General features: G+C 40.3%; 2 protein-coding genes across 2 annotated transcripts in view; one reads left to right on the forward strand and one right to left on the reverse strand.

Moving 5' to 3' along the window:
* The window catches only part of MARCHF5 (membrane associated ring-CH-type finger 5), a 61,195-nt gene extending 46,655 nt beyond the window's left edge, over positions 1–14,540 (reverse strand). Inside the window, exon 1 of the mRNA XM_010589110.3 lies at positions 14,364–14,540. Coding sequence (XP_010587412.2) covers positions 14,364–14,398 — 35 coding nt within the window. The 5' untranslated portion in view covers positions 14,399–14,540. The remainder of the gene's footprint in view (positions 1–14,363) is intronic.
* Positions 14,541–14,610: 70 nt separating this feature from the next.
* The window catches only part of CPEB3 (cytoplasmic polyadenylation element binding protein 3), a 218,800-nt gene continuing 207,872 nt past the window's right edge, over positions 14,611–25,538 (forward strand). The window contains exon 1 of the mRNA XM_023546925.2: positions 14,611–14,729. The gene's annotated coding sequence lies outside the window, so the exon portion shown is untranslated. The remainder of the gene's footprint in view (positions 14,730–25,538) is intronic.

The following is a 25,538-nucleotide window of genomic DNA, read 5'->3' on the forward strand; positions in this document are numbered from 1 at the left end:
TTTCATAAACAAATATAAAGATCACAAACCATAAAGGAAAATACCGATCAAGTTTAGTACATCACACAGATCATCTGAATACTTCCCCCTCCACGGGCAAAGAGTTTAGTGCATAAAATTAAAAAATCTTATATGAAGGATGCAGTAAACAAAACCACAGACTTGGAGACGATACCTTCAATTCATTTAACAAAGGATTAATTTCCAGAATATATAAGCAAGAGAAAGATCAAGGGGTATGAAGATAGCACACAATAAAACATACAATTCCCATAGGAGTAAAAAAGAATGGCAAATAAAATAACACACATTAAATCAAGCTATTTCACTTGCAGATTAGCAGAAATTAATAAATCTGAAACATCAAGCGTTAGTGAGGAAGTGAAGAAATAGTATCACTCGTACACTGCTGGGGGAGTAGTATGCTGTTGTTGGTAGGTGCCAACAAGTCCGGTTCATAGTGAACCTGTGGACAACAGAAGGAAACACTGCCCGTTCTTCTGGTAGTCCACAGTATATTCCATATTTTTCAGCAACACCATAATTCAAAGGCATCAATTCTTCTTTGGTCTTCCTCATCGTCCAGCTTTCACATGGATATGAGGCAAGTGAAAATACCATGGCTTGGGTCAGGCGCATCTTAGTCCTCAAAGTGACATCTTTGCTTCCTAACACTTTAAAGAGGTCTCGCGTAGCACATTTGCCCAGCGTGATACGACGTTTGATTTCCTGACTGCTGCTTCCGTAGGCGTTGACTGTGGATCAGAAAAAAAAAAAAATGAAATCCTTGACAACTTCCATCTTTTCTGTTTATCATGTTGCTTATTGGTCCTGTTGTGAGGATTTTTGTTTTCTTTAATGTTGAAGGCTGTAGTCTTTGATCTTTATCAGGAGTAAAGTTGGTACTAACACATACCCAATACCCTACAGGAGGTTGTGGCATAGAAAAGGATTACAAAGAGGGGTATATATATATCTATCTATACGCTCATTATCTTGATTGCGATGATGGTTTCAGAGCTGTGTACATAAATCAAAATTTATCATATTATACACCTAAATATGTTCAGTTTGAGTATCTTGTTATACCTCAATTCAAATAAAATGTGAAGAAAAAAACGAATACCAGGCCACACAAATGTTCCGTCATCATAGGGCTTACCTGTGACTATTCCAGTTTACTGATTAAATAAGTTAATTATTTAAAAAGTATGTGAAAGAAAGGGGGAAGAGACTTTGTTATTAGTTGCTGTTGAGCTGGCTCTGACTTACAGCAAATTTATGTATAACTTCACGATCGCTGGTGTGTTTGAGTCCACTGTTGTAGTTATGTCAATCTGTCTCACTGAGGGTTTCCCTTGTTTTCGCTGATTCTCTACCTTACCAAACATGATGTCCTTTTCTACCGATTGGTCTTTCCCGATGACGCGTCCGAAGTAAGTGAACCGAAGTCTCACCGTCCTCACTTCTAAGGATCATTCTGGTTGTATTTCTTCTAAGACTGCTTTGTTCATTCTTTTGGCAGTCCATAGTATATTCAATATTCTTCACTAACATCACAATCTGAATGCATCAATTCTTCTTCTGTCTTCCTTTTTCACTGACCAGCTTTCACATGCATATGAGGTGACTGAAAACATGATGGCTTTGGTCAGGCATGCCTTCGTCATCAAAATGATGTCTTTGCTTTTTTAAAACTTTAAAGAGATCTTTTGCAGCAAATTTGCCTAACGGAATATGTTTTCTGATTTCTTGACTATTGCATCCATGATGTTGACAGCTGATCCAAGGGGAATGAAATTGTTGACAACTTCAAATTTTTCACCATTTATCATGAAGTTGTTTATTGGTCCAGCTGTGAGGATTTTAATTTTCTCCACATTCAGGTGTAATTCATACTGCAGGCTGTAGTCTTTGACCTTCATCAGTAAGTGCTTCAAGTTGTCTTCATTTTTGGCAAGCAAGGTTGTGCCATCTGTATACTGCAGGTTGTTAATAAATTTTCCTCCAATAGTGATGCCATGTTCTTCTTCATAAAGTCCAGCTTTGTGGCTTATTTGTTCAGCATACAGACTGAATAAATAAGGAAAAAGAATACAAACCTGCCACACAACTTTTTCCAATCCTGAACCACTCAGTATCCCCTTGTCCTGTTCGAACGACTGCCTCTTGATCCATGTACAAGTTCCATATGACCACAACTGAATTACAGAATTCCCATCCTTCGTAATGTTATACATAATTTGTTATGATCCACATAGCTTTGCATAGTCGATAAAACACAGGTAATCATTTCTCTGGTATTCTCAGCCTTTGGCCAAGATCCATCTGATATCTGCAATGATATCCCTCATTCCATGTCTTCTTCTGAATCCGGCTTGAACTCTTGGCAGTTCCCTGTCGATACACAGCTGCAGTTATTTTAAAATTATCCTCGCAAAATTTTGCTAGTATGCGACATTAAGCTTTACTTATCAATAAAATAGTTTATTATACACAGTCACTGGCACATAAATTACCTAAACAAGGCAGGTGTAATTATCTAACAGGACAGCTGACAGTATATTCTATCTTTGTAGACTGAAACTGAGGTGTTACTTGTGTATTACTAGAAAGACATGGGAAATCACACCCCAGTTAACTACGTAATGACATGTTTAGTGCCTCTGTTCTACCTCCTAATCTGATTCAGCGTAGTGCCTGAAGTCTTAAAAGCTTGTAAGCAGTCATCCAAGCCACAATAATTGGTCTCTATTTGCCTGAAACAATAGAGGAAGGGGGACAGTCAGGAATAGGAGGAGGATATGGAATGTGTGTGTGGCTCACTGCCTTCACAAACAACTGCCTCCTTTGCCATGAGACTAGAAGAACTGCATGGTGACCAGCTACCATTAGTGAACATTTTAATCAAAGGTCCTATAAAAGAATCCAGATCGAATCAGGAAAATGGAGAACAGAATTTCAAATTCTCATGGAATTCAAACTCCCTGGAACCACGAAGGTTGGATGAACTCCTGAAACTACTGCCCTGAGATAATCTTTAAACCTTAAACCAAATATATCCCCTGCAGTCTTCTTAAAATCAAACAATAGTGTAGCTTAACTAGTAAGAGTATCTGCCTAGGAAGAACCCATTCAACAAGGGGAAAGACAAACAAAAAATCGCACACTGCTTGCTTTGTCTCAGGGTTAAAATTGTCACACTCCAGATATCCCAAGAGACTTAAAAGTCCCTTTATATGTCTACTCACTCACGTGGAATGGAGGTTAAAATATCTGGACCTTTCAAAGAGATATAACCACCACGATTATGACACTTTATCAAAGTGCAAAGCTGAAGGGAAATACATCATAATGAGAGCAATCATTTATTTAGCATACAGTCTTGCTGTCCATTTTGTCTCTGATCTTCATAAACCCAGAAAGCATAAGTATTTGCACTTTACAAATAAGGAAACAAAAGCCCAGAAAGATTAAGTGATCTTTCTAAGGACACACAGCTTGCAGGTAGAGAGGTCTGGACGCAATCTAGGCATTGTCTCCAAAACAATGGCTTTTTCCACTGCACAATGGTATCATATATATAGTGTAATTCTCAGAAATTTTTCCATTTCCTAGGGAATTCTGGCCAGTACAAGATACTATATATTTCATTTTTTCTAGGGTACTTTTAAGCATTAATAATGAGCTTCCTCTAGAGACCCAAATCCTTTCAGTTTGCTCCAATGTATTGTATAAACATTATCTTCTATGAGAACTATAAGGAGCCCTAGTGGTGCAGCGGTTAAGCACTAAGCTGCTAACTGAAAGGTCGACAATGCAAACCCATCAATGGCTCCTCGGGAGAAAGATGTGGCAGTCTGCTTCTTTACGGATTTACAGCCTTTGAGACCCAATGGGGTTGTTCTACCCTGTCCTATACGGTCGCTATGAGTCAGAATTGACTTGACAGCAGTGGGTTTATGTTTGGTTACGGGAACTATCACATAAAAAAAGAAGTACTGGAGATAGACTGCTATATGAGTTTGGAGATATGGTCAGAAAGAACTTTATAAATGAGCAAACCAGCCCGGCTGGGACAAAAGATATATATTTATTCAAGAAGAGAAGCAAGGCTTTAAAATGGTAGTTGGTGCTGGCCGTGAACTCCGCGTCTTAAACATAACAGGAGCATGATAAATGTTTGTTAATAATGATGAGATCACTGAAGGTCCTGAATGTCAAGCTGAAGAATTTGAACTTAATAAGCAATAAGAAAATATGGCAGGTTTTGAGCAAACGAGACAATTTTTTTAACCAGCATTTCTGCAAGATTATTCCAAGCACTGATATGTCACAAAGATTGAAAAGGGAGGACACTGTTGTTCAACAAACAGAGCGTCTCCTATGTACTAGGCACTGTGGGGAAGTGTGATAGGGAATACAGGCAATTTCTGTTCTCAATGAACTTTCAGCTGAACATGTGTGGTGGTGGTGAAGACTCAGAGACATGGAATAGATACATTAAAAAACTGCAATACAATGTGATATACTACAATAAAATGCACAAAGGGTTTTATGGAAACACAGAAAGGTATTGCTAACTCTGCCTGGGGCAGCTGTGCAAGGCTTCAAGTTGACATTTGAGTGGATTCTGAAGATGAGTAAGAGTTTGCCAGGTATTAAAAGGGACAAGGGGCACCTAAAGCAAAAATAACAAGATGAGAGAGCAGGATATATTCAGGGGACAATGGAGTATGGAAGAGGATGGCTTAAAGTAGGTTGTTTGGATTACAGAAATAGATCAAGGCACATTAGGATCTTAAAAATTTAAATTTTATGCTATACTGATAGTCATTGTCAGGTTTTAAAGCACATAAATGACATGAAAAAAATTTATTTAGGTTTTATGGCTGTTGGACTTAAAGAGGAATGGCCATAGCAAAGACCAAAACTTGGGAAGTTAAGATAAGTACAGGTTTGGGAAATATCAGTAGTTTAGTTTTAGATAAGTTGAGGCTGGTATTACCATATACACATAAACAGAAATGTCTACTGGGCAGCTGGAAATATGGCACTGGAAGTCTAGGGAAAAAGTCACGAATAAAAACACAGATCTGGGGGGAGGGGTCAATCCAATAGAGGTGAAAGTGAGCTAGTAAGTGGGTATACTTTTCAGAGAAGAATGATTAAGTGCTGAGAGTTGAACCTTAGGAAAGCCTCATACTTAAGGGATTGAGGAAGAAAACGTGATACATAAGGAGAGGAAAAAAAAAAGGTAGAAATAGAAATAGTACATAGAACATAATTTCAAGACGTTAAAGGGTGGTCATCTCCAACACACATATGTGACCAAGAGAAGATCATTAGGCTTCTGATTAAGAAGTTATTGGTACAGAGCGGTAGAAAAATATAGAAAATTCACATCCACAAGAAAGACCTCACTTGCTGGTCTGACAAAGACTGGAGGAAACCCTCAAACTACCACCTTCAGACACCCTGCCAACCCAGAACTGAAGCCAGTCCTGAAGTTCACCTTTTAGCCAAAGATTAGACAAGCCTATAAAACAAACAAGAACAAATGTGAGGAATGTGCTTCTTACATCAATCAAGTAAGTACATGAGATCAAATGGGCAACACCTCCCCCAAAGCAAACACGAGAAGGCACGAAGGGACAGGAAAACTGGACGAATGGAAACAGGAAACCCAGTGTGGAAAGCGGGAGTGCTGACACATTGTGGGGATTGCAACCAATGTCACAGAACAATTTGTGTATAAATTTTTGAATGAGAAACTAATCTGTGCTATAAACTTTCACCTACAGCACAATTAAAAATAAATAATTGGTGACTTTTAGTATACTTTCAGTAGAGCTAAGGGTCAGTGGTGGTTCAGTGGTAGAATTCTTGCCTTTCATGTGGGGGACCTGGGTTCTATTCCCAGCTAATCCACCAACGATAGCCACCATCTGTCTGTCAGATGCTGACCAGGTTTCAGAGGAGCTTCTAGACTAAGATGGACTAGGAAGATAGGCCTGGTGATCTACTTCTGAAAATCAGTTAGTAAAAACCCTACAAATCACAATGGTCAGATCCCCAAACCAACATGGGGATGGTACAGGGCCAGGCAGCATTTCATTCTGTTGTACATGGGGTCCCTATGAGTTGGGGGCCAATTCGAGGGCAGCTAACGACAACAAGGAAAAAAGAGGAATAGATATCGAATTATAAGGAGAGGTAATAAAGGGAAAACAAGAAACTAAATGTCATGAATAAAGGGAATGGATTAAAAAAAAGAGCAGTATGTTAATACAATGGAATATTATACAGACACTTGTTTTAATTGCTACATATCACAGAACTCAAAACAACACTAACAAAAGCAAATTGTAGATAGATATACATAGATTTTAGAAACAAAAAAATACTATTAATTAGTGTCATGGACTGAATTATGTATGGCCAAAATATGTGTCAACTTGGTTAGGCCATGATTCCCAGTATGATGTGGTTGTTCTCCATTTTGTGATTGTAATTTCATGTTAGAGAGGTTTACGGTGGGATGGTAACGCCCTTACCCAGGTCACATCCCTGATCCAATGTAAAGGGCAGTTTCCCTGGCATGTGGCCTGCACCACCTTTTATCTCTCAAGAGATAAAAAGGAAAGGGAAACAAGCTCTCTGCCAAGAAAGCAGTGCCGGGAGCAGAGTGCATCCTTTGGACCCGGGGTCCCTCTGTGGAGAAGCTCCAAGTCTGTGGGAAGATCGATGAGAAGGCCAACAGAGGAAGCCTTTCCCTGGAGCCGACACCCTGAATTTGAACTTTTAGCCTACTTTACTGTGAGAAAATAAACTTCTCTTTGTTAAAGCCATACACTTGTGGTATTTCTGTTAAAGCAGCACTAGATGACTAAGACAATTAGCATTTATGGTAAATATAACCAAACAAAAAACCCCAGTTGCCATCAAGTCAATTCCAACTCATGGTGACCTCATGTGTGTCAGAATAAACTCTGCTCCTCGAGGTTTTTGGGAAACCCTGGCAGTCTAGTGGTTAAGAGCTACAGCTGCTAACCAAAAGGGCAGAGGTTCAAATTTACCAGGCACTCCTCGAAAACTGTATGGGGCAGCTCCACTCTGTCCTATAGGGTCGCTATGAGTCTGAATCGACTCGACGGCAACAGGTTTGGTTTTTTCGGTATAGGGTTTTCTATGGCTAATTTTTTTTTTTAGGTGAAAGTTTACCAGTAAATAAGTTTCCCATTCAGTAATAATAAAAGAAGGGTGTGGTAAAGCTATATTGTCTTGGTCGTTCCTCCAGTCTCATATCAGACCAATATGTCTGGTCTTTTTTATGAATTTGGATTTTGTTCTACATCTTTCTCCCACTCTGTCAGTGGCTGATTTTTTGGCAGTAGGTCACCAGTCCTTTCTTCTGAGGAGCCTCTGGGTAGACTCACACTTCCAACGTTTTGGTTAGCAGCTGAGCACATTAACTGTACCATCCACAAACTTCGGTATGTACATAAAAAAAATTTTTAAAGCATTACATAAATGAGGCTGGAAGAATGTTATTAGGCGCTGTTGAGTGGGTTCCAAGTCATAGCGACCCTATGTACAAAGAACGAAACTCTGCACAGTCCTGCGCCATCCTCACCCATTCTATGATAGTGGAGTGGGGTTGTGGAGAGGATGTGAGATGGAGGACAGGAATCAAAGGGAACTTTGTATGTAACATTTCCACTTTTCACATACACAGATAGAAGCCAATATAAATTGTTTACTATTTTTAATTCCAGGTATCAGTCTGTAATTGTTAAAACAAGATACTGACGTGAATGAGGAAAAAAAGCCAACTGACAAAGACAACATGAAATTGCTTTAATGTAAATTCAGAAATGGTTATTGTAATCTTCAGGGGGAGAGAGAATCACCAGCAACCCAAGGCCGATTCCTATGAGGTAGAGGTTAGACATACCTCCACTCTTCAACCTTTTTACCAATTCTGACGCCAGTTATCCTCCCCACAGTACTCTACTTCTCTGCTGGGTTAGAGAATTCGTTGCAGTAGCCACACAGAACTTGGACTATACCATATGTGGTTTATTATAGAAATAATAAGCTACAACTCAGGTTCAGGATCAACTTGGATATAACAAGACACAGTTTCTCAATAAGGACAGCTTCCAACCACGATAGCTCTCAGCTCCTTCTCAGCCATGCCCTCAGGCAAGCAGTACTATTAGGCCCTTCTATCGGCCATGCTAGCTTCCTCTCGGCTTCTGCCCTGCTCAGGCAACTGTTACAACTCTTTAGCTCCACCAACAAATGACTGGAGGTACCCAATTCCGCCAGCAAGCCTCCTGCCTGAAAGCGCTCAGCTCTCTCTTGCTCCATGGGTTGGCAAGCTCACTGCAGCCGCCTTGTTCTACAGCTGGGAAGCCCACTGCAGCCATCTCGTGCTGGTCTCCTGGTTCACCAGTCATATTGCTATCACCGTCTCATACCATCTTGTACCATCTCCAGTGTTACAGCTCCGTCTGCTCATTCTAGGAGGCTCTTAGTGCAGGGACCCTGGGTCTATAGCACACACTCTGTTCCCAGCTCTTCTTCTTGATGGTTGTGAAGTCCCCCTCAACCTCTGTTAGATTAGCCCTTTTATCAGCCTACTGGTCCCACCAAGACCACACGGATTGACCAATCCCATTGGTAGGCCATAGCCACCTAATTTGCATGATTATATAAACCAATCCCCGCAAGGCTTTTAAGCACCTTATGCCTAGTAAACTGTCCAATTCCTTTACAAGACTGTGACCTAGCAAATCATTTTGGCAGAACTACAAACCTAGAGTCAAAAAAGGCCATATATAAAGAGAAACCTGTCATACTGAAGTTATATAAATCAGAAGATAATATAGCATGCTCCTATCAGAGTGCGGCTTCCTTGATCTCTAAATTCCCTACAGGAATCTGGGGGAAGAATTCTAATTCATTTTGCCATTGCGGGTGGGGAGGGAGCAGATTATTCTCCCTGGTATATCCTTCCACCTAACTATTCTGGAGACACACTGGCTATATGCCTTGTCTGCTCACCAGGTGCAAGTAACTGATGCAAAACAAGCACAACAGACTTCTGAGTGTTTACTGCAGGGCTTCTAAACCAGTTCGTTTGAGTTTGAACCTCTGCTGAGAATTTGCATTTCCACCCCAAATATACTGCATCAGAACCTACACTTTAACAAGATCCCCAGGTGATTCTTAGGCGTAACTTCCTAGTTTACAGTGAGATGCAGAAATAAAAGTTGTCAGAAGCAACTTTAAGCAGGTCCAGGCTTCAAATTTGAGGTCCACTCCTGCAGTTTATTAGAATATTCTTTGTCTTGTTCTCTGTACATTTTAATTCTAATTTTTAGAAATTTAAGAGAAAACAAAAAAGTAGATGATGATAGAGATTATATAATAACATACTTCTTGGTAAAGAAGTGTGGCAATGAAGGAAAAACAAACTAACCAAGGTTTAGGTAACTAATATAAACGTTTACCAATATTATAATTTCAGGGCAATGATATTTGTGACCTCAGATCATTCAAGGTACTAGAAAAACCACCCTCCCCCTCCTTCTCACTATTCTCCATTGTCTACCCACAGTAACTTACAAGGTTCAAACAATAAATTTACATACAGTTGCTTATCGTTAATAAAAATGAAAGGTGATCAAAATGTATATACCAATATATATTCTTCCTGGTTACAAATACTGCAATAATGAAATGTATCAACATAAACAAGTAATTGTTAAACTAAAGTTAGTTATTTGCAAAGGATTGAAAAGATGTCACTACTTTAAAAACCCTAAAAGATTTAGTATAAACTGAACATACCATTTACATTACAATTAAACATAATCTTCATTTTATTTGACAGTTTATGGAACACAAACATCACTAGAATTTAAGCTCCATAGGGGAAGTTTTTGTTATGTTCACTACTATATACCAAGGCCCTAGAATAGTACAAAACTTGCAGGCACTCAATGTTTATTAAATAAATTCAATAAATACATATGTTTAATAATTGGTTCCATATAAAGTATATAACATTTAACCTAAAAGCAACACAACAATATATGTTATCTCATGCACGTTTCCTTAGTCTTCACAAGGATAAAACCTGTGTTAAAGAAATACACAAACACATGGGCACATTTTTGTGTTAAATTTTGTCCCTGAAAAACTGCCACCCAAAAGCCAAGTTGGGGGGAAGCAAAATTCGTGGTAAGAATTGTGGGCCCTAATAGGCCGACATATTTTTAGTCTGCTGGGCCTGTCAATGTTCTTCAAATGAACCACATGAGGAATGTTCAACTTGCATGTAGGGCCAGCCCAGTTTGTGTGTTGCTATGATGCTGAACAAGTTTTGGTGGAATTTTCAGATTAAGTCAGACTAGGAAAAACAAAGCTTGGGAATCTACTTCTGAAAATCAGCCAGTAAAAACCCTATGGACACACCACAATGGTTCGATCCCCAAACCATCATGGGGATGGCACAGGACTGGGCAGTGTTTCGTTCTCTTGTACATGCGGTCACCATGATGGCAGCTAACAACAACAAAAAACATGAAGGAGATGGGGGAAAAACTGACACACTAACTACACTAGGGTCTTAAGTATCTAATAGTATTTTGACTGCCTGACAGGAATAGTGTTTATTGCTTTGTAAAGTGCTTTCACGTGTTCTCATTTGAGACTCACAAGAGCCCTGTGAAGTAGCATATTCCCACTTTATAAATAAGGAAATGTAGCCTCAGAATTTAAGTCCAAAGTGGCACATAGCCAGTTAAGGGGCAAAATTAGAATTTCAGTATTTCCATCTCTAAAGCACAAGCTTTTCTGACTACACTATACTACCTCGTCATGAAATAATCCCTTAGTGTCTAAACCAGTAGTATCAACCACATTAGAGACACCTGGAAAGCTTCTGAAACTATAGAAACCTAGGTCCCACCTTCCAGAAAGTTGGTATCTAATTGTTCTTATGCAAGGCCCCAACCATCCGCCCACATTTTAAAACGCTCCCCAGGCAATTCTAATGTGGAGTCAGGTTTTAACTTTGAGCATCAATGTTCATTGCAGCACTATTCACCATAGCCAAAAGGTGGAACACACACACACACACAATGGACTATTACTCGCCATAAAGAGAAGCAAAGTCCTGAAAAATGCTACAACATAGATTACCCTTGAAAACATGCTCAGTGAAATAATTCAGACATAAATGGACAAATAATATAGGACCCCACTTAAATGAAATATCTAGAATAAGCAAGTATATAGAAATCAAAGTTTATTAATAGTTACCAGGGGCAAAATGGAGGGGGAAAGAGAAGCACTGAGTATCTGTTCATGGACATGAAAAACTTGGCAACAAATACTGGTGATGGTTGCACATGATTAATGTCGTTGATGTCACCAAATTGTACATGTGAAAACTGTTGAATTGGCAAATGTTGCATTTTATACACATACATGCACATATATATTTTTACAACAATAAAGAAATTTTACAGACAAAAAAGAATCTACTTTGAAGTATGTCAAAAGGTACTGAAGATGAAGGTAAGTCAGTGTCAATAGTCATCTGTTGCAGTAACTGAAACCCGAATTTACTAGTTTTTGTTGGGAGGTTTTAAACACTTCACTAGCACTATCAGGCTTCTTTTTATTTTTAAGGAAATATCCAAAAAGCATATGGACACAAGAACTTTTCTAAAAGTTACCATCATAAAAATGAAAGCAGCAGACCCTCAGGGGAGGGGAAAAGAAAACTATTACAAAATACCCTATGTCAAAATAGGGTCCTATTGATTGGAATTGGCAATGGCAGGAAGCAACCTCCTCTGGGCATATTTCAGTAGTCCTCATACAAAGCACTGGTGATGCAGTGGTTAAGAGCCGGGCTGCTAACCAAAAGGTCGGCAGTTCAAATCTACCTACCAGCTGTTTTTGGAAACCCAGGGGGCAGTTCTACTTTGTTCTACAGGGTTGCTCTGAGTCAGAATCCACTCCATGGTACTGGGTATGGTTTTTTGACACGCACATGAAAGGAGCCCTGGTGGTGCAATGGTTAAGCATTCAGCTGCTAACAGAAAGGTCAGTGGTTCGAGCCCACCAGTGGCTACGCAGGAGAAAAGACTGTTCATGTAAAAATTTCTACCTAGGAAACCCTATAGGAAAGTTGTACTCTGTCCTAGAGGGTCACTGCGTAGGAATCAACTACACACCACACAACAAACACATATAGGAGTCTATGGGTGGTGCAAACAGTTGATACACTCAGCTGCTATCCAAAAGTTCACACAGCAAGACCCTGAAAGAAAGGCCTGGCGATCTACTTCCAAAAAAAATCAGCCATTGAAAACCCTATTGAGCACGGTTCTACGCTGACACAAATGGGGTTGCCGTGAGCTGGTGCTGACATGACAGCGACTGTTAGTTTTTTTAAAAAAATACTATTTGCCCGGCTACAACCAATGACTGCCCTGATAGGGAACACAACAGAGAACTCCTGAGGGAGCAGGAGAGCAGTGGGAGGCAGACCTCGAATTTCCATAAAAAGACCAGACTTAATGGTCTGACTGAGACTAGAAGGACCCCAGAGGTCATGGTCCCCAGACCTTCTGTTAGCCCAAGACAGAAACTATTCCTAAAGCCAACTCTTCAGACAGGGACTGGACTGGACTATGGGATAGAAAATGATACTGGTGAAGAATGAGCTTCTTGGATCAAGTAGATGCATGAGACTATGTGGGCAGCTCCTGTTTGGAGAGGAGATGAGAGGGCAGAGGGGGTCAGAAGCTGGCCAAATGGACATGAAAATAAAGAGTGGAGGGAAGGAATATGCTGTCTCACTAGAGGGAGAGCAACTAGGAGCATATAGCAAGGCGTATGTAAGTTTTTGTATGAGAGACTGACTTGGTTTGTAAACTTTCACTTAAAGCACGATAAAAATTAAAAAAATATATTATTTGCCATTATACCAAATTATAATAGAAGGAAAATCCAGTAAACTGAGAAACAAACTAATGCATTTATTCATACCACACTTACTACCTGCTGAGTACCAGGCTATGCTCTAGAACTCAAGGTAAACAATGATAAGTAAGTTTCTGTCTTCTAGGAATGTGTAAACTACATACACAAGGAAGAGGTAGTCAATACAATTTCAGACTGCTAATCTGAAACAATCGACTCAACGGCACTGGGTTGGGTTAATCTGAAACAAGGGTTGAATTAACCACTGATCACCCCAACTGGAAAAAAGTTAATGACATGGTTTCTATCAACTTAGGTGTCTCAAAAATCTAAACGGCAAAAGAAATATCCATGTCATTTGGGTGCAGGTGTACTCTTGGGTGATGTATGTTCTGGGTGTGGCAGACCCACACAGCATTTTAATGGGTATGATCTCAACTAAGGGAAGCCCTTCTTTTAAACATCTTACAGTTGGAACTTAGTATAAAGAGCTGTACCACCTGCTGAATAGAGTGGCAAGTGATGTCCATTCAGAGTAGTAAGCAACCACAAACATTATGCATTAGCCTGTACAACTGGCTATATACCAGGAAGACCTGGCTAGGGAAAACTGGATTATGAGTCTCCAAAAAGTCACGGTAGAGCCCATGGACTAAAATTTGAACAGCAGAGGGCGGTGCAGCCGGCTACACAAGAAAAGTTTTAAGGACTGGAGCCCCCCAAAACAGGCAACTTGCTTCAGGATAGGCTGAAAGTTCCTCAGTGAACTCAACGAATCGGATAAGTATACTAATCGGTCAGCGGTGGGATTCATGTATCTGCTTCCATAACCTCTATTCTGGATTCACCGTTAAAGCTCCCTTGCAGATACTCTGACTTTACACTTTGGGAGTGGGAATGGCGAGTTGGAGGAGAAATGCTTATCCTTGCTTGTTGGAATAAGTCCTTAAATTGTAGGAGGGTCATTCCCCTGAAAGATAATCTGGTCCTTCTTGCCAGTGACATCGCTGACAAACACGTTGCAACATAGTTGGAGGAGGGGAGTTGCAAGGAAAAAAAAAAAAAAAAAAACAAATTCTCTGGGTTAACTTGAGCTCCTCTCATTTCAAAGCGGCCTTCCCACAAAAGCAGACGCCGCTCCTTAACTGAGCTTCGCCCTAAGTCTAGGAACCGAGGCCGCCCGCTCTGTCCTCACGCGAGTATGAGCTTCCAACTTTCTGCCCCTGACACGGCCCCTCGGCCGTGGAACTCCTCCCGGCACGCCAGGCTCTTCTCACCAAGAGCCTCGAGGCCGGGCGCGGGCGGAGCCCGAGCGACGGTCCGCCTCTCCCGTTCTCCCTCAAAGCCCGTACCTGTCCAGCATCTGCTGCAGGGCTTGGTCCGGCATCTTCAGCGAGCCGGAGCACTCTGCCCTCCCAAGTGGACCCGGTCAAGGCCGGGCCCAGGCACAATAGCACTGAGAGGCGGCGGCGACAAAGTAGGCCTCAGTCCGGTGGCAGCCGCGAACCCGCCACCCAGCCTTCCGGGGCGGCTCCGCGAACCCGGCAGAGGCGGTGCGCGGCCTGCGAGCGTCCGAAGGCGGCGGTGAGGAGCGAGGAGGAGGAGACTGGGGCAAGGAAGCGGAGATCGCGGCCCGGGTTCCTACCCGTCGGCCCGAGGTTCCGGTCCATGGACCGCGGGAGCCGAGTCGCTGCCGGCGGAGGAGCTACCTCTGTGAGGTAAGAGTCACCGCCTCCGTGCGCGCCGGGGTCACGACGCAGGGCGGCCCAGAGCAGCCTGGGAGATGTAGTCCTCGGACCGTCCCCGCTAGAGGCTGCACAGCCCGCCCCGACCACCGCCGCCGCGCCCGCTGCCGCCCGGCCGGCGCCCTCCGGTTTCCTTCCTTCAGGAGGAAAAATGTCCTTCGGGCCGCTTTCCAAGAAGCAGCAGGATGTGTCGCTCCACTGTCAGTAGCAACAAGGTCAGCCCTCCCTGCCTGTTTCTTTTCCCCGCACCTCTTGCCCTCAGGTGGGATCGAGCCAGGTGAGGAGAGGGAGCTGGAAGGGCCATTCCTCGCCAGAGTCCACAGCCCCAGCCCCTGCGTCTGGGCGGGCCATGGCTGGGAAGGGGTAGGAGAAGTCCCTTCTGAAGCTGGGGCCAGCCTCTCCCTTTCTGAACCCATTTTGGGGAGTTACACAACCCCCAGGAGGGTCGGATGCTCTGATGCGTGAGGTTATTCTTGGGGGTTCGGTGGGTAGGGGCTGCCTTGACCAGATGGTTTCCAGCCGAGCCTCTCAGAGTGCGTTGGGGCGGAGGTGGGAATAAAAAGATTATTCTCTCCCTTTCAAGGAACCTTCTAAAATGTGCCTGGGCTTTCAGGGCTCGCCGATAGTCTCCAAATGGAACATGTTCGTGAATAAACAGCTCTTGCTTACTCAGCTGTGGGTTGTCAGGGATGTTTGCTTCTCTCTGCTGCTGGCCACTGTTAACCATTTCTAGTCGCCTTGACACCTCCAAGCAGGTGGATAGGCAGAATTAAAAAAAAAAAATCATAAATCACTCGTTGGGTCATTTCTCTGACGCTCTAGGAATAGCTTTGGCGGGAGGAGAGAGCTTTGGCTAAAACGAGTGCGTATTTTGGATGACCTGTGGCGTTCTCTACTGCTTGTGCTTGGTAGGACGTCTGATGGTTTTCCCTTGATTATGCTTAATTTCCCCAGCAAGATGGTTGATTTTACCTTAAATTAAAATTTTTTTTAACTCTTGTTTATGTAGGATTTTACACTCAGCTCTTAATTCTCTCTTCAAAGTCCACTCCCTGGATATATTTGAACTAGAATGTACATTGCCAGAAAAAACGGACAAACATGCAACGAGAGGTTTAGCTGGCCTCCAATTTCCGAAATAGCTTTTATCAGAGGTTTTGGGGAAATTTATGTAACTAGTTATAATTAACGATCCACCTTTTTCTCATGAAATGAGAAACAGGCCCCCACTAGGGAAGGAAAATGTGTAGTTTAAACAGGGTGTCTAATATTTTCACCTCCTGTTTGTTGCTTTTTGTACTGTGTAAGCCTGCCCTCACTGTGTATTTCTCTCTTAAGTAATCATCAGCCAATAGATGGATATATCCATCCCGCTTAAGAATTTGATCTTAGCATGTTGATTAGACTGCTGCAAACTCCATTTAGTTTTATGATTTACACTATAAGGAATTCTCACCTCATCTTAGAATTCCTATTCTAATATTAGATTTTATATCAGGCTTTTTATAAGAAACCAGTTTCTTGGCTGTCAAAAACCCTTTGAAATAAAAAAAAAAAAATTTTTTTTTTCTGTTATTCATCTTAAAATTAGCACCTGACCCAGAAATTCCACTCCTGGGTATACCCAAGAGAAGTGAAAAAATACGTCCAGACAAAGACTTGTATATGAATGTTCATAGCAACATTTTTCAGAATAAAAAGTGGAAACAACTCAGATATTCATCAATTGATAAATAGATAAACCAAATATATCCATACAATAGAGTATTATTAGGCAATAAAAAGGAATAAGGTGAATGCCTGGGTGAACCTTGAGAAAACATTATGCTAAATAAAAAGTGCTAGTTACAAAAGACCACATTTTTTTTAATTCCCTTTATATGAATTGTCTAGAATAGGCAAATCCATAGAGACACATTTTTTTTTATAGGGACACAAAGTAGTTTAGTGGTTGCCGAGGGCTGGAGGAGTTGGGGGAAAATGAGGAGTGACTGCTAATATGTACAAAATGGTGGTATGTGTGGTTAGAGGTAACTCAAATACATCCTAAGTAGAGAACTACTTGTACTTGAAATGAGTGAATTTCATGATAATGTAAATTACATGTCAATGTCAGAAACCCTGATGGCATAGTGGTTTAGAGCTCTGGCTGCTAACCAAAAGGTCGGCAGTACGAATCCACCAGGTGCTCCTTGGAAACCGTACGGGGTAGTCCTACACTGTCCTACAGGGTCCCTATGTGTTGGAATCGACTGAACGGCAACAGGTTGTTTTTATTTTTTTTTAAGCTGTTAAAAAAAAAGTAACATATAGATTGAGAATTCCTTATTGTCAAACTTTCTTTTTTTAAGTAGTCCTCAACTTACCATGAGGTTCCCTTTGACAACTCTGTTGTAAGTCAGTTCTGACGTAAGTCAAATACCTTATTTATTTTTGTTAGTTTTCATCATTACCTTTTTTTAAAATCAGTATCTTTTAAGTCCAATATATTTGTCTTTGGAGGTTGGAAACATTACGTATAAACTTAGATATATTTTAATACATAACATACATAAAAAATACACAAGTCATAAAAATTCCAACAATGAAGAAGAGTTGGATGACTTTGGCAGTAACAGCTCCACTTGTGGAAGGTTCTGGATCATCTCGATTATCCCTGGGAATGGGGATGGCATTTATCTTAGTTTTCTAGTGCTGCTATAACAGAAATACCACAAGTGGATGGATTTAATGAACAGAAATTTATTTTCTCACAGTTTAGTAGGCTAAAAGTCTGAATTCAGTGCATCAGCTCCTGGGGAGGGCTTTCTTTCTCTGTTGGCTCTGCAGGAAGGTCCTTCTGATCAATCTTGCCCTGGACTAGGAGCTTCTCCGCACAGGAACCTCAGGTCCAAAGGACATGCTCTGCTCCCAGTACTGCTTTCTTGATGGTATGACTTCCTTATGCCTCTCTGCTTGCTTCTTTCTTTTATATCTCAAAAGAGATTGGCTTAAGACACTATCCAGTCTTGTAGATCTCATATGTATAACTGCCACTAATCCATCTTATTAACGTCATAGTGATAGGATTTACAACACATAGGGAAATCACATCAGATGACAAAATAGTAGGCAATCATACAATACTGGCAATCACGACCTAGCCAAGTTGACAGATGTTTTGGGGGGGACACAATTCAATCCATGACAGTATTTCTAATCAGAAAATTAGTGAGAGTTGTCTGTACAGTCCTTTTCTTTTTTTCTTCATGTATTTTACCATCACATCTCACTGCTTCCTGAATCTGCCTATCAACTTTGGCAAGGCAATCAGCATTTAGGTCCATGTTTTCAAGCAACTGAAGCCCCAGATTTAGTTTAGAGAAAAACTTCAGCTGATCCTTTCATTGTAAAATTTTTTGACAATTTCTCTCCTTCCTCGTCCTTAATATTTTTTTTTTTTCAGCATTTCTTTCCTCTTCAAAATCCATTAAGTCCTGATCTGTCAGTTCCCCTTCTTCATGATCTATGAGCTGTTCCACGTTGGTGATATCAAATTACATGCTGCAACATTGTACGTAGTATATATTACTAAGCATAAGATGTACCAAAAAGAAAAACAGATGGTTGTAGGTATGGTTTGACTTATCTCGAATATATTGTAAGTCGGAGACTACCTGTCTGGGCAAAGCTTATAACTGATAAAACTCATGAAATAAATTAATTTTTACATTTCAAATAGGTGACACATGTAGCTTGAATTTCAATATTGTCTGTTAACTTTGTTTTCTATGGCTTTTCTTTTATTTTCAAATAAAACTCAGAGTAGTTGGAATTATAATTTACTCACTGATTTTGAAGGAAAAATTTTCTTAATTACTTAGTCTGACCAAAAAAACAAACAAAAAGTTGAAATGCATTCCTGCGTTTTATGTATAGTTAGAGGCTTATGCTAAATGATACTCAACCAAAGGAGTAAATGACTTAGCTGATTTTTCTTTCTTTGGAGATGTATTTTGAAATGTAAAATAATTTACTGAAATACTTAAAGATTTTCCCAGCTTCAGGGGACAAAAACAGGAGTTGACAATGTAGGTAGTTACCATAGAGTTACAGGATATATTAATAATTTTGTAATGGATTTTTTTTTTTTTAAATGGATTTAGAAATATGTGAGTATGGAATTTCTCTAATTATGTCAGGAAATTTTAAATACTGCATTATTTTAATGTTTTTTCACCAAACTTGTTTTGAACTGTCATGTGCTCAAAAGAGACCCTAGAGGTATTCCATAGAGAAGTGCTGTAATATATTCAGGTGCTCTCCAAGGAGAACTGAAAATTGCCAAATTTGGTGATAAATTTCAGGCTGAGTTCACACTGCAGGCCATGGAAAGTTTTTTATTAATTCATTTAGCATATGGTAACAGAGGATTTATGATGTGCATGAGCATTGCAGTAGCAAATTGAACTATACCAAAAACAAACCCACTGCTGTCGAGTCAAGTCCCACTCATAGTCGACCCTATAAGACAGAGTAGAACTGCCCCATAGAGTTTCCAAGGAGCGCCTGGCGGATTTGAACTGCTGACCCTTTGGTTAGCAGCCGTAGCACTTAACCACTACGCCACCAGAGTTCCCAATATAAATGCCCTTAAAAAACAACAAACCCATTGCTGTCAAGTCAGTTCCGACACATGACAGCCCCATATGTTACAGTGTAGAACTGCTCCATAGGATTTTCTTGGCTGTAATCTTTACAGAAGCATATAGCCAGGTCTTTTTCCTACAGAGCCACTGAGTGGGTTCAAACTCTCAACCTTTTGGTTGGCAGTTGAGTGCTAAATCATTTGAGCCACTAGAGTTCCTTATAACTGCCCTTTAAGAGCATTCAATTTAAGCTACCTGGGAATGGTTGTATTTAGAAAACTAAAGGTATTTATAAATGAAATAATATAATGATACGTAGTAGTATATGATGAAGCACCAAATGAATGGTGTAGAAGTACAAAGTAATGTAGAAGTTTAGAGGAGATTTCTGAGGGCTGGCATGTTAAAGAGAGCTTTATGAAACATGGGGAGCTTAGGCTTCACCTTGTAGCAAGAGGAGGAATTACGTACGTGAAGAGGTGGAGAAGTATCTTGGGCAAGATAAGGATGAACAGATGTAGAGAGAGGAGTTAACCTCTGTAACTGGAGCTGTAAGCCTTTATTGATAAGGGTAGAAAATATGGTTGGTAGGTTAAGTAGGGAACCTTGAATTTATTAACTCATTCAATAAGTACTTGTTGAGCATATGTGACAGGCACTAAGCTAGGGACTAGGGACACAGTGATGAGTAAAAACAAGCACAGTCCCTACCTTTGTTGGGTTTACAGCTTATAGTGGGAGAGAGATAATGACACAAATTTTAAAAATTACAACTGTGGAAACGGTATTATGAGAGATTATAATTAGGGATTTGACCTAAAGCGAGAGGTCAGAGAAAGTTTCTCAAGGAAGTGTCCATTGTACTGAGGCCGAAGGAAGAACAGGAGTTAACTAGATAAAGGGAGAAGGGAAGAGCATCCAGACTAAAAAAACAGAGTGTGCAAATTCCCTGTGAAGGAAAGCCCTGTGATGAATAGGAGGAACCGAAACAAAGAAGAGAGCTTGGTGCAAGATGAGACCAACAAGGTGGATTAAGTAACGAAGTACGAAGAGCTCTGTAGGCCAATTTATGGAATTTTGCCCTCACCCTAGGAAAGAAGGAAGCTGCTTGGGATAGGGTGGATTGGTGTGGCTTAGGCATAAGAAATATACTCCATTCCATAGGGAATGCAAGTCAACTTGTAGTGATTCCTAAACCTGATGTGATTTAGAGAATTGCCCTGGAAATTCTGATCCCTGTGCCCTGTAATGATGCCCAATTAGCAATCTTTTTAACAAGCTCCCTAAGTGATTATTAGACCAATGTTAGAGAATCTCTACAAAAATTCTACATTGGTTGAGAGCTTCAGCCCTAGAATTACAGCTTAAGTTTGAGTCCTAGCATTGCCACCGAGAAGGTTGGCAACCTTGGGTAGGTTACTGAATCTCTTTAAACCAGTTTCTTCATCTCTGGGAGACTTACAGAACCTACATCATTGTGTTCCTGGGAAGAATGGATGAGAAAATTTATTTAAATTGTTCAGCACAATGCTGGGCACATGGTAAAATTTCCTTTGTTGTTAGTTCTTAATTATTATTACTAAAGATTTTTGAGTAAAGGTGGGACATAACAAGAGTGATTTAGGGAGATCATCCTTGTTGAAAAGCAAAGATGTCACCTTGAAGACTAAGGTGTGCCTGACCCAAGCCATGGTATTTTCAATCGCATCATATGCATGTGAAAGCTGGACAATGAATAAGGGGGACTGAAGAAGAATTGACACCTTTGAATTGTGGTGTTGGTGAAGAATATTGAATATACCATGGACTTCCAAAAGAATGAACAAATTTGTCTTGGAAGGAACGCAGCCAGAATGCTCCTTAGAACCAAGGATGGTGAGACTGCGTCTTACATACTTCAGTCATGTTGTTAGGAGGGGTCAGTCCCTGGAGAAGGACATCATGGTTGGCAAAGCACAGGGTCAGCGGAAAAAAGGAAAACCCTCAATGAGGTGAATTGACATAGTGGCTCCAACAATGAGCTGAAGCATAACAATGACTGTAAGGATGGCACAGGACTGGGCAGTGCTTCGTTCTGTTGTGCGTAGGGTTGCTATGAGTCGGAACCGACTCGACAGCACCTAACAACAACAACAGCAACATCCTTGGAGTGATATGCAGGATAGGTTGGAAATAGAGAACAGTTAGGACTGGGGTAGGCCTAAGAACCTGGCCATGGTCTAAAACCATTTTCAGAGCTTTACTTTAACATGAATATAAATTATTTTAAGGTCCTTAAAAAAAAAAAAAGTTGCCATCAAGTCAATACGACTCATAGCGACCCTATAGGACAGAGTAGAACTAACCCATAGGGTTTCCAAGGAGCACTTGGTGGATTGAACTGCTGACCTTTTGGTTAGCAGCTGTAGTTCTTAACCATTAGGCCACCAGGGTTTCCTTAAGATCCTCAGATAGGCTAAATAGTTTTCAGGTAGATAATGTGCCTGGGCCTCTGTAATGGGCCTTTGTGGGGAGACTTTGGTCCCCAGAATACCTTTTAGTGGCTCAGCAGCTACAGAATTACTTTGAGTTGGCTTTGTTTTCTCAATTCTAGACAGAGACATCACTGGCTACTTATAGAAGACGGTCTAAAACCTATCTATCTACATTTGCTATTCAGAGAATGGAGTCTTTTCAGTTCATATCTGCTTGAATGGAGTAGGTATTTACAAAGGGTAAATAATTTAACATATAATCATGTAATCATACATGTAATTGGCTGTCTCATTAATGTGGTAAAGACGCATTAGTTTTCATTATCCTTGCCTAAATTCATTCCTCTGTCTGTGGTTTGTGTCCTTAGGAATATGCAGTGTGACAGGGTAGGTAAAATTCGCGGAATAACATGCCACATCTTCCTTCCTGTGGCTTGTTCCTGGAGTATCAATTTTATGAGGAAACAGTGTATAAAGAATTATTTTCCTTTTTAAATAAACATGGATTTGACAGAGCAGCAGTTCTCAAAGTGTGGTCTGCAGATTCTTGGGTCTCCCCAAGACTCTTTCCAGGACATCTGGAAATCAAGATTATTTTCATAATAATGTTGTTAGTTGTTGTTGAGTTGGCTCCAACTCCTGCTGATCTTATGTATAACAGAACAAAATGTTGCCCAGTCCTGTGCCATCTTCACGAACATTGGTATGTTTGAGTCCATTGTCATGGCTAATGTGTCTAAGCATTTGTGCTTTTTCCACTGCATTGACATTTACGCTGATGTTATAAGCAACAGTTAATAAAACTGCTGGCACCTGAGCACCATACAAAGTAATGGCACCGAAGTGTATTCACTAGTAACATATTCTTCACCATTTTGCACATACAGAAAAAAAAAAGCCAGTTTCACTAAGCAGTAAAAAAATACCCATTTTATTAAATCTTGACCCTTGGATACAATATTTTTAACATTCTGTGTGATGAAATGGGAAATGTGCACTCTTCTGTTGCATCCAAAGTATGAAGGCTGTCTTAAGGAAAAGCACTTAAGCAATTGGAATGCGGGTGAACTCACTGCTTTTTCATTGCACACCATTTTCATCTGGACAATCAAAATTAAAAACTTGTGCTGCAAAGGACATTATCAAGAAAGTGAAAAGACTGGGAAAATTCTTGCAAATCGTATATTCGTTAAGGGACTTGTATCTAGAATATGTAAAGGATTATCATACTTCAATAATAGACAAATAATACAATCTGAAAAATAGACAAAGGATCTGAATAGACATTTCTCCAAAGAAGACATACAAATGTCCAGTAAATACATGAAAATATGCTCACCATCATTAGCCATCGGGGAAAAGCAAATCAAAACCACGATGAGATGCCACTTCACTCCCGCTAGGATGGCTATAATCAAAAGGACAGATAATAAATATTGGAGAGGTCGTGAAGAAATTGGAGCTCTGATACTCTACTGGTGGGAATGGAAAATGGTGCGGCCACTTTGGAAAACAGTCTGGCAGTTCCTCAAAAAGTTAGAGTTGCCCTATGATCCAGCAGTTCTACTCCCAGGTATGTACCTAAGAGAAATGAAAACATATGTGCACACAAAAACTTATACAGGAATGCTTATAACATCAACATTCATAATCGTGAAAAATGGAAACAACTCAAATGTCCATCAAGTGATGAATGGATAAATAAAATGTGGAATATGGAATGTTATTGGCAAAAAAAAAAAAAGAAATGAAGTACTGATACACCATAAATGAAACTTGAAAACATTATGCTTTGTGGAGCCAGCCACAAAGGACCATGTATTCTCTGGTTGCATTTATATGAAATATTCAGAATAGGCAAACCTACAGAGACAGAAACAAGATTAGTGGTTGCCTAGGGCTGGGAGGGGAAACCCTGGTGGTGTAGTGATTAAGTGCTACAGCTGCTAACCAAAAGGCTGGCAGTTCAAATCCACCAGGTGCTCTGTGGAAACTGTATGGGGCAGTTCTACTGTGTCCTGTAGGGTCACTATGAGTCGGAATTGACTCAACTGGACAGCAATGAATTTTTCTTTTTTTTTAGGGCTGGGAGAGTTGAAGGAAAGTGGGGAGTGACTGCTAATGGGTACAAGGTTTCTTTTTGGTGTGATGAAAATGTTCTAAAATTGCTTGTGGTGATGGTCGTTTAACTCTGAGTATATTGAAGGCTATTGAATTGTACACCTAAAATGGGTGAATCTTATGTGAATTATATCTCAATAAAGATATTTTTTAAAAAAGACTGACAAACAAACCTAGGTATTTCGCAGACATTTTCTCAAAAATGAATTAAAAAAAAGTTAATTAAGTGAGCCTGCCTTTTAAGGAAAAAACTGATGCTGTGTGTTGCCAATGATAAATTTCAAGCTTTCAAGTGAAAATTAGAATTTTGAAAAACTTGTGGCAGCTTCTGTAGGCTTGACAGCTTCTGTATAGTTTAAAACTTTCTGATGAGATTGGTGGTATTGATGAATGTGAGTTTTTGATATTGTATAATGAAATATGTCAACATTTGTAAGATCTGCATAATTCAATGTCCCTATGTTATCCAAATGATAAGTGTGTGTTACAAAATCATATGTGAATACGAAAACCATTCTAAGTGCGAGAAAGACCAGTTGATTTTAATGTAACAGAACAGTTATTTAAGATTCCACATTGTAACTAACTTTTGGTAAACTACCATTGAGTTTTGGTGTAATCTCAAAGGATATCCACAATTACCGGAAAAGGCCATTAAAATATGTCCCCCCCCCCGCCGAGGGAGCAGGAGATCAGTGGGATGCAGACCCCAAATTCTCATAAAAAGACCATACTTAACGGTCTGACTGAGACTAGAGGAATCCCGGCGGTCATGGTCCCCAAACCTTCTGTTGGCCCAGGACAGAAACCATTCCCGAAGACAACTCATCAGACATGAAAGGGACTGGACAGTGGGTAGGAGAGAGATGCTGATGAAGAGTGAGCTATTTGTATCAGGTGGACACTTGAGACTGTGTTGGCATCTCCTGTCTGGAGGGGGGATGGGAGGGTAGAGAGAGTTGGAAGCTGGCAAAATTGTCACGAAAGGAGAGACTGGAAGGGCTGACTTATTGGGGGGGAGCAAGTGGGAGTACGGAGTAAGGTGTATATAAACTTATATGTGACAGTTTGACTTGATTTGTAAACGTTCACTTGAAGCTCAATAAAAGCTAATAAAAAAAAAAGTCCCCCCTTCCAACTACATATTGTATGAGTCTCTGCATTTTCTTTATGTCCTTTAACCGAAACTACATATTAACAACACATTGAATGCCAAAAGAGGTACTAGAATTCACCTATTTTCTATTAAGCCATGCATTAAAGAGATATGCAAAAATAAAAATGCCATTCTTCTTAGAAAATATTTTTGTTTTGGAAAAATAGTTGTTTATCATAAAAATATGTTAGTTATACAGAATTGAGAACCCAGATATAAATCCATCCACGTATGAGCAGCTGATATTTGACAAAGGACCAGTGTCAGTCAGTTGGGGAAATGATAGTCTTTTTAACAAATGGTGCTGGCATAACTGGATATCCATTTGCAAAAGAATGAAACAGGACCCATACCTCACACCATGCACAAAAACTAACTCCAAGTGGATCAAAGACCTAAACAT

The sequence above is a fragment of the Loxodonta africana genome, chromosome 16 (assembly GCF_030014295.1).
Source record: "Loxodonta africana isolate mLoxAfr1 chromosome 16, mLoxAfr1.hap2, whole genome shotgun sequence".
NCBI classification, from domain to species: Eukaryota; Metazoa; Chordata; class Mammalia; order Proboscidea; family Elephantidae; genus Loxodonta; species Loxodonta africana.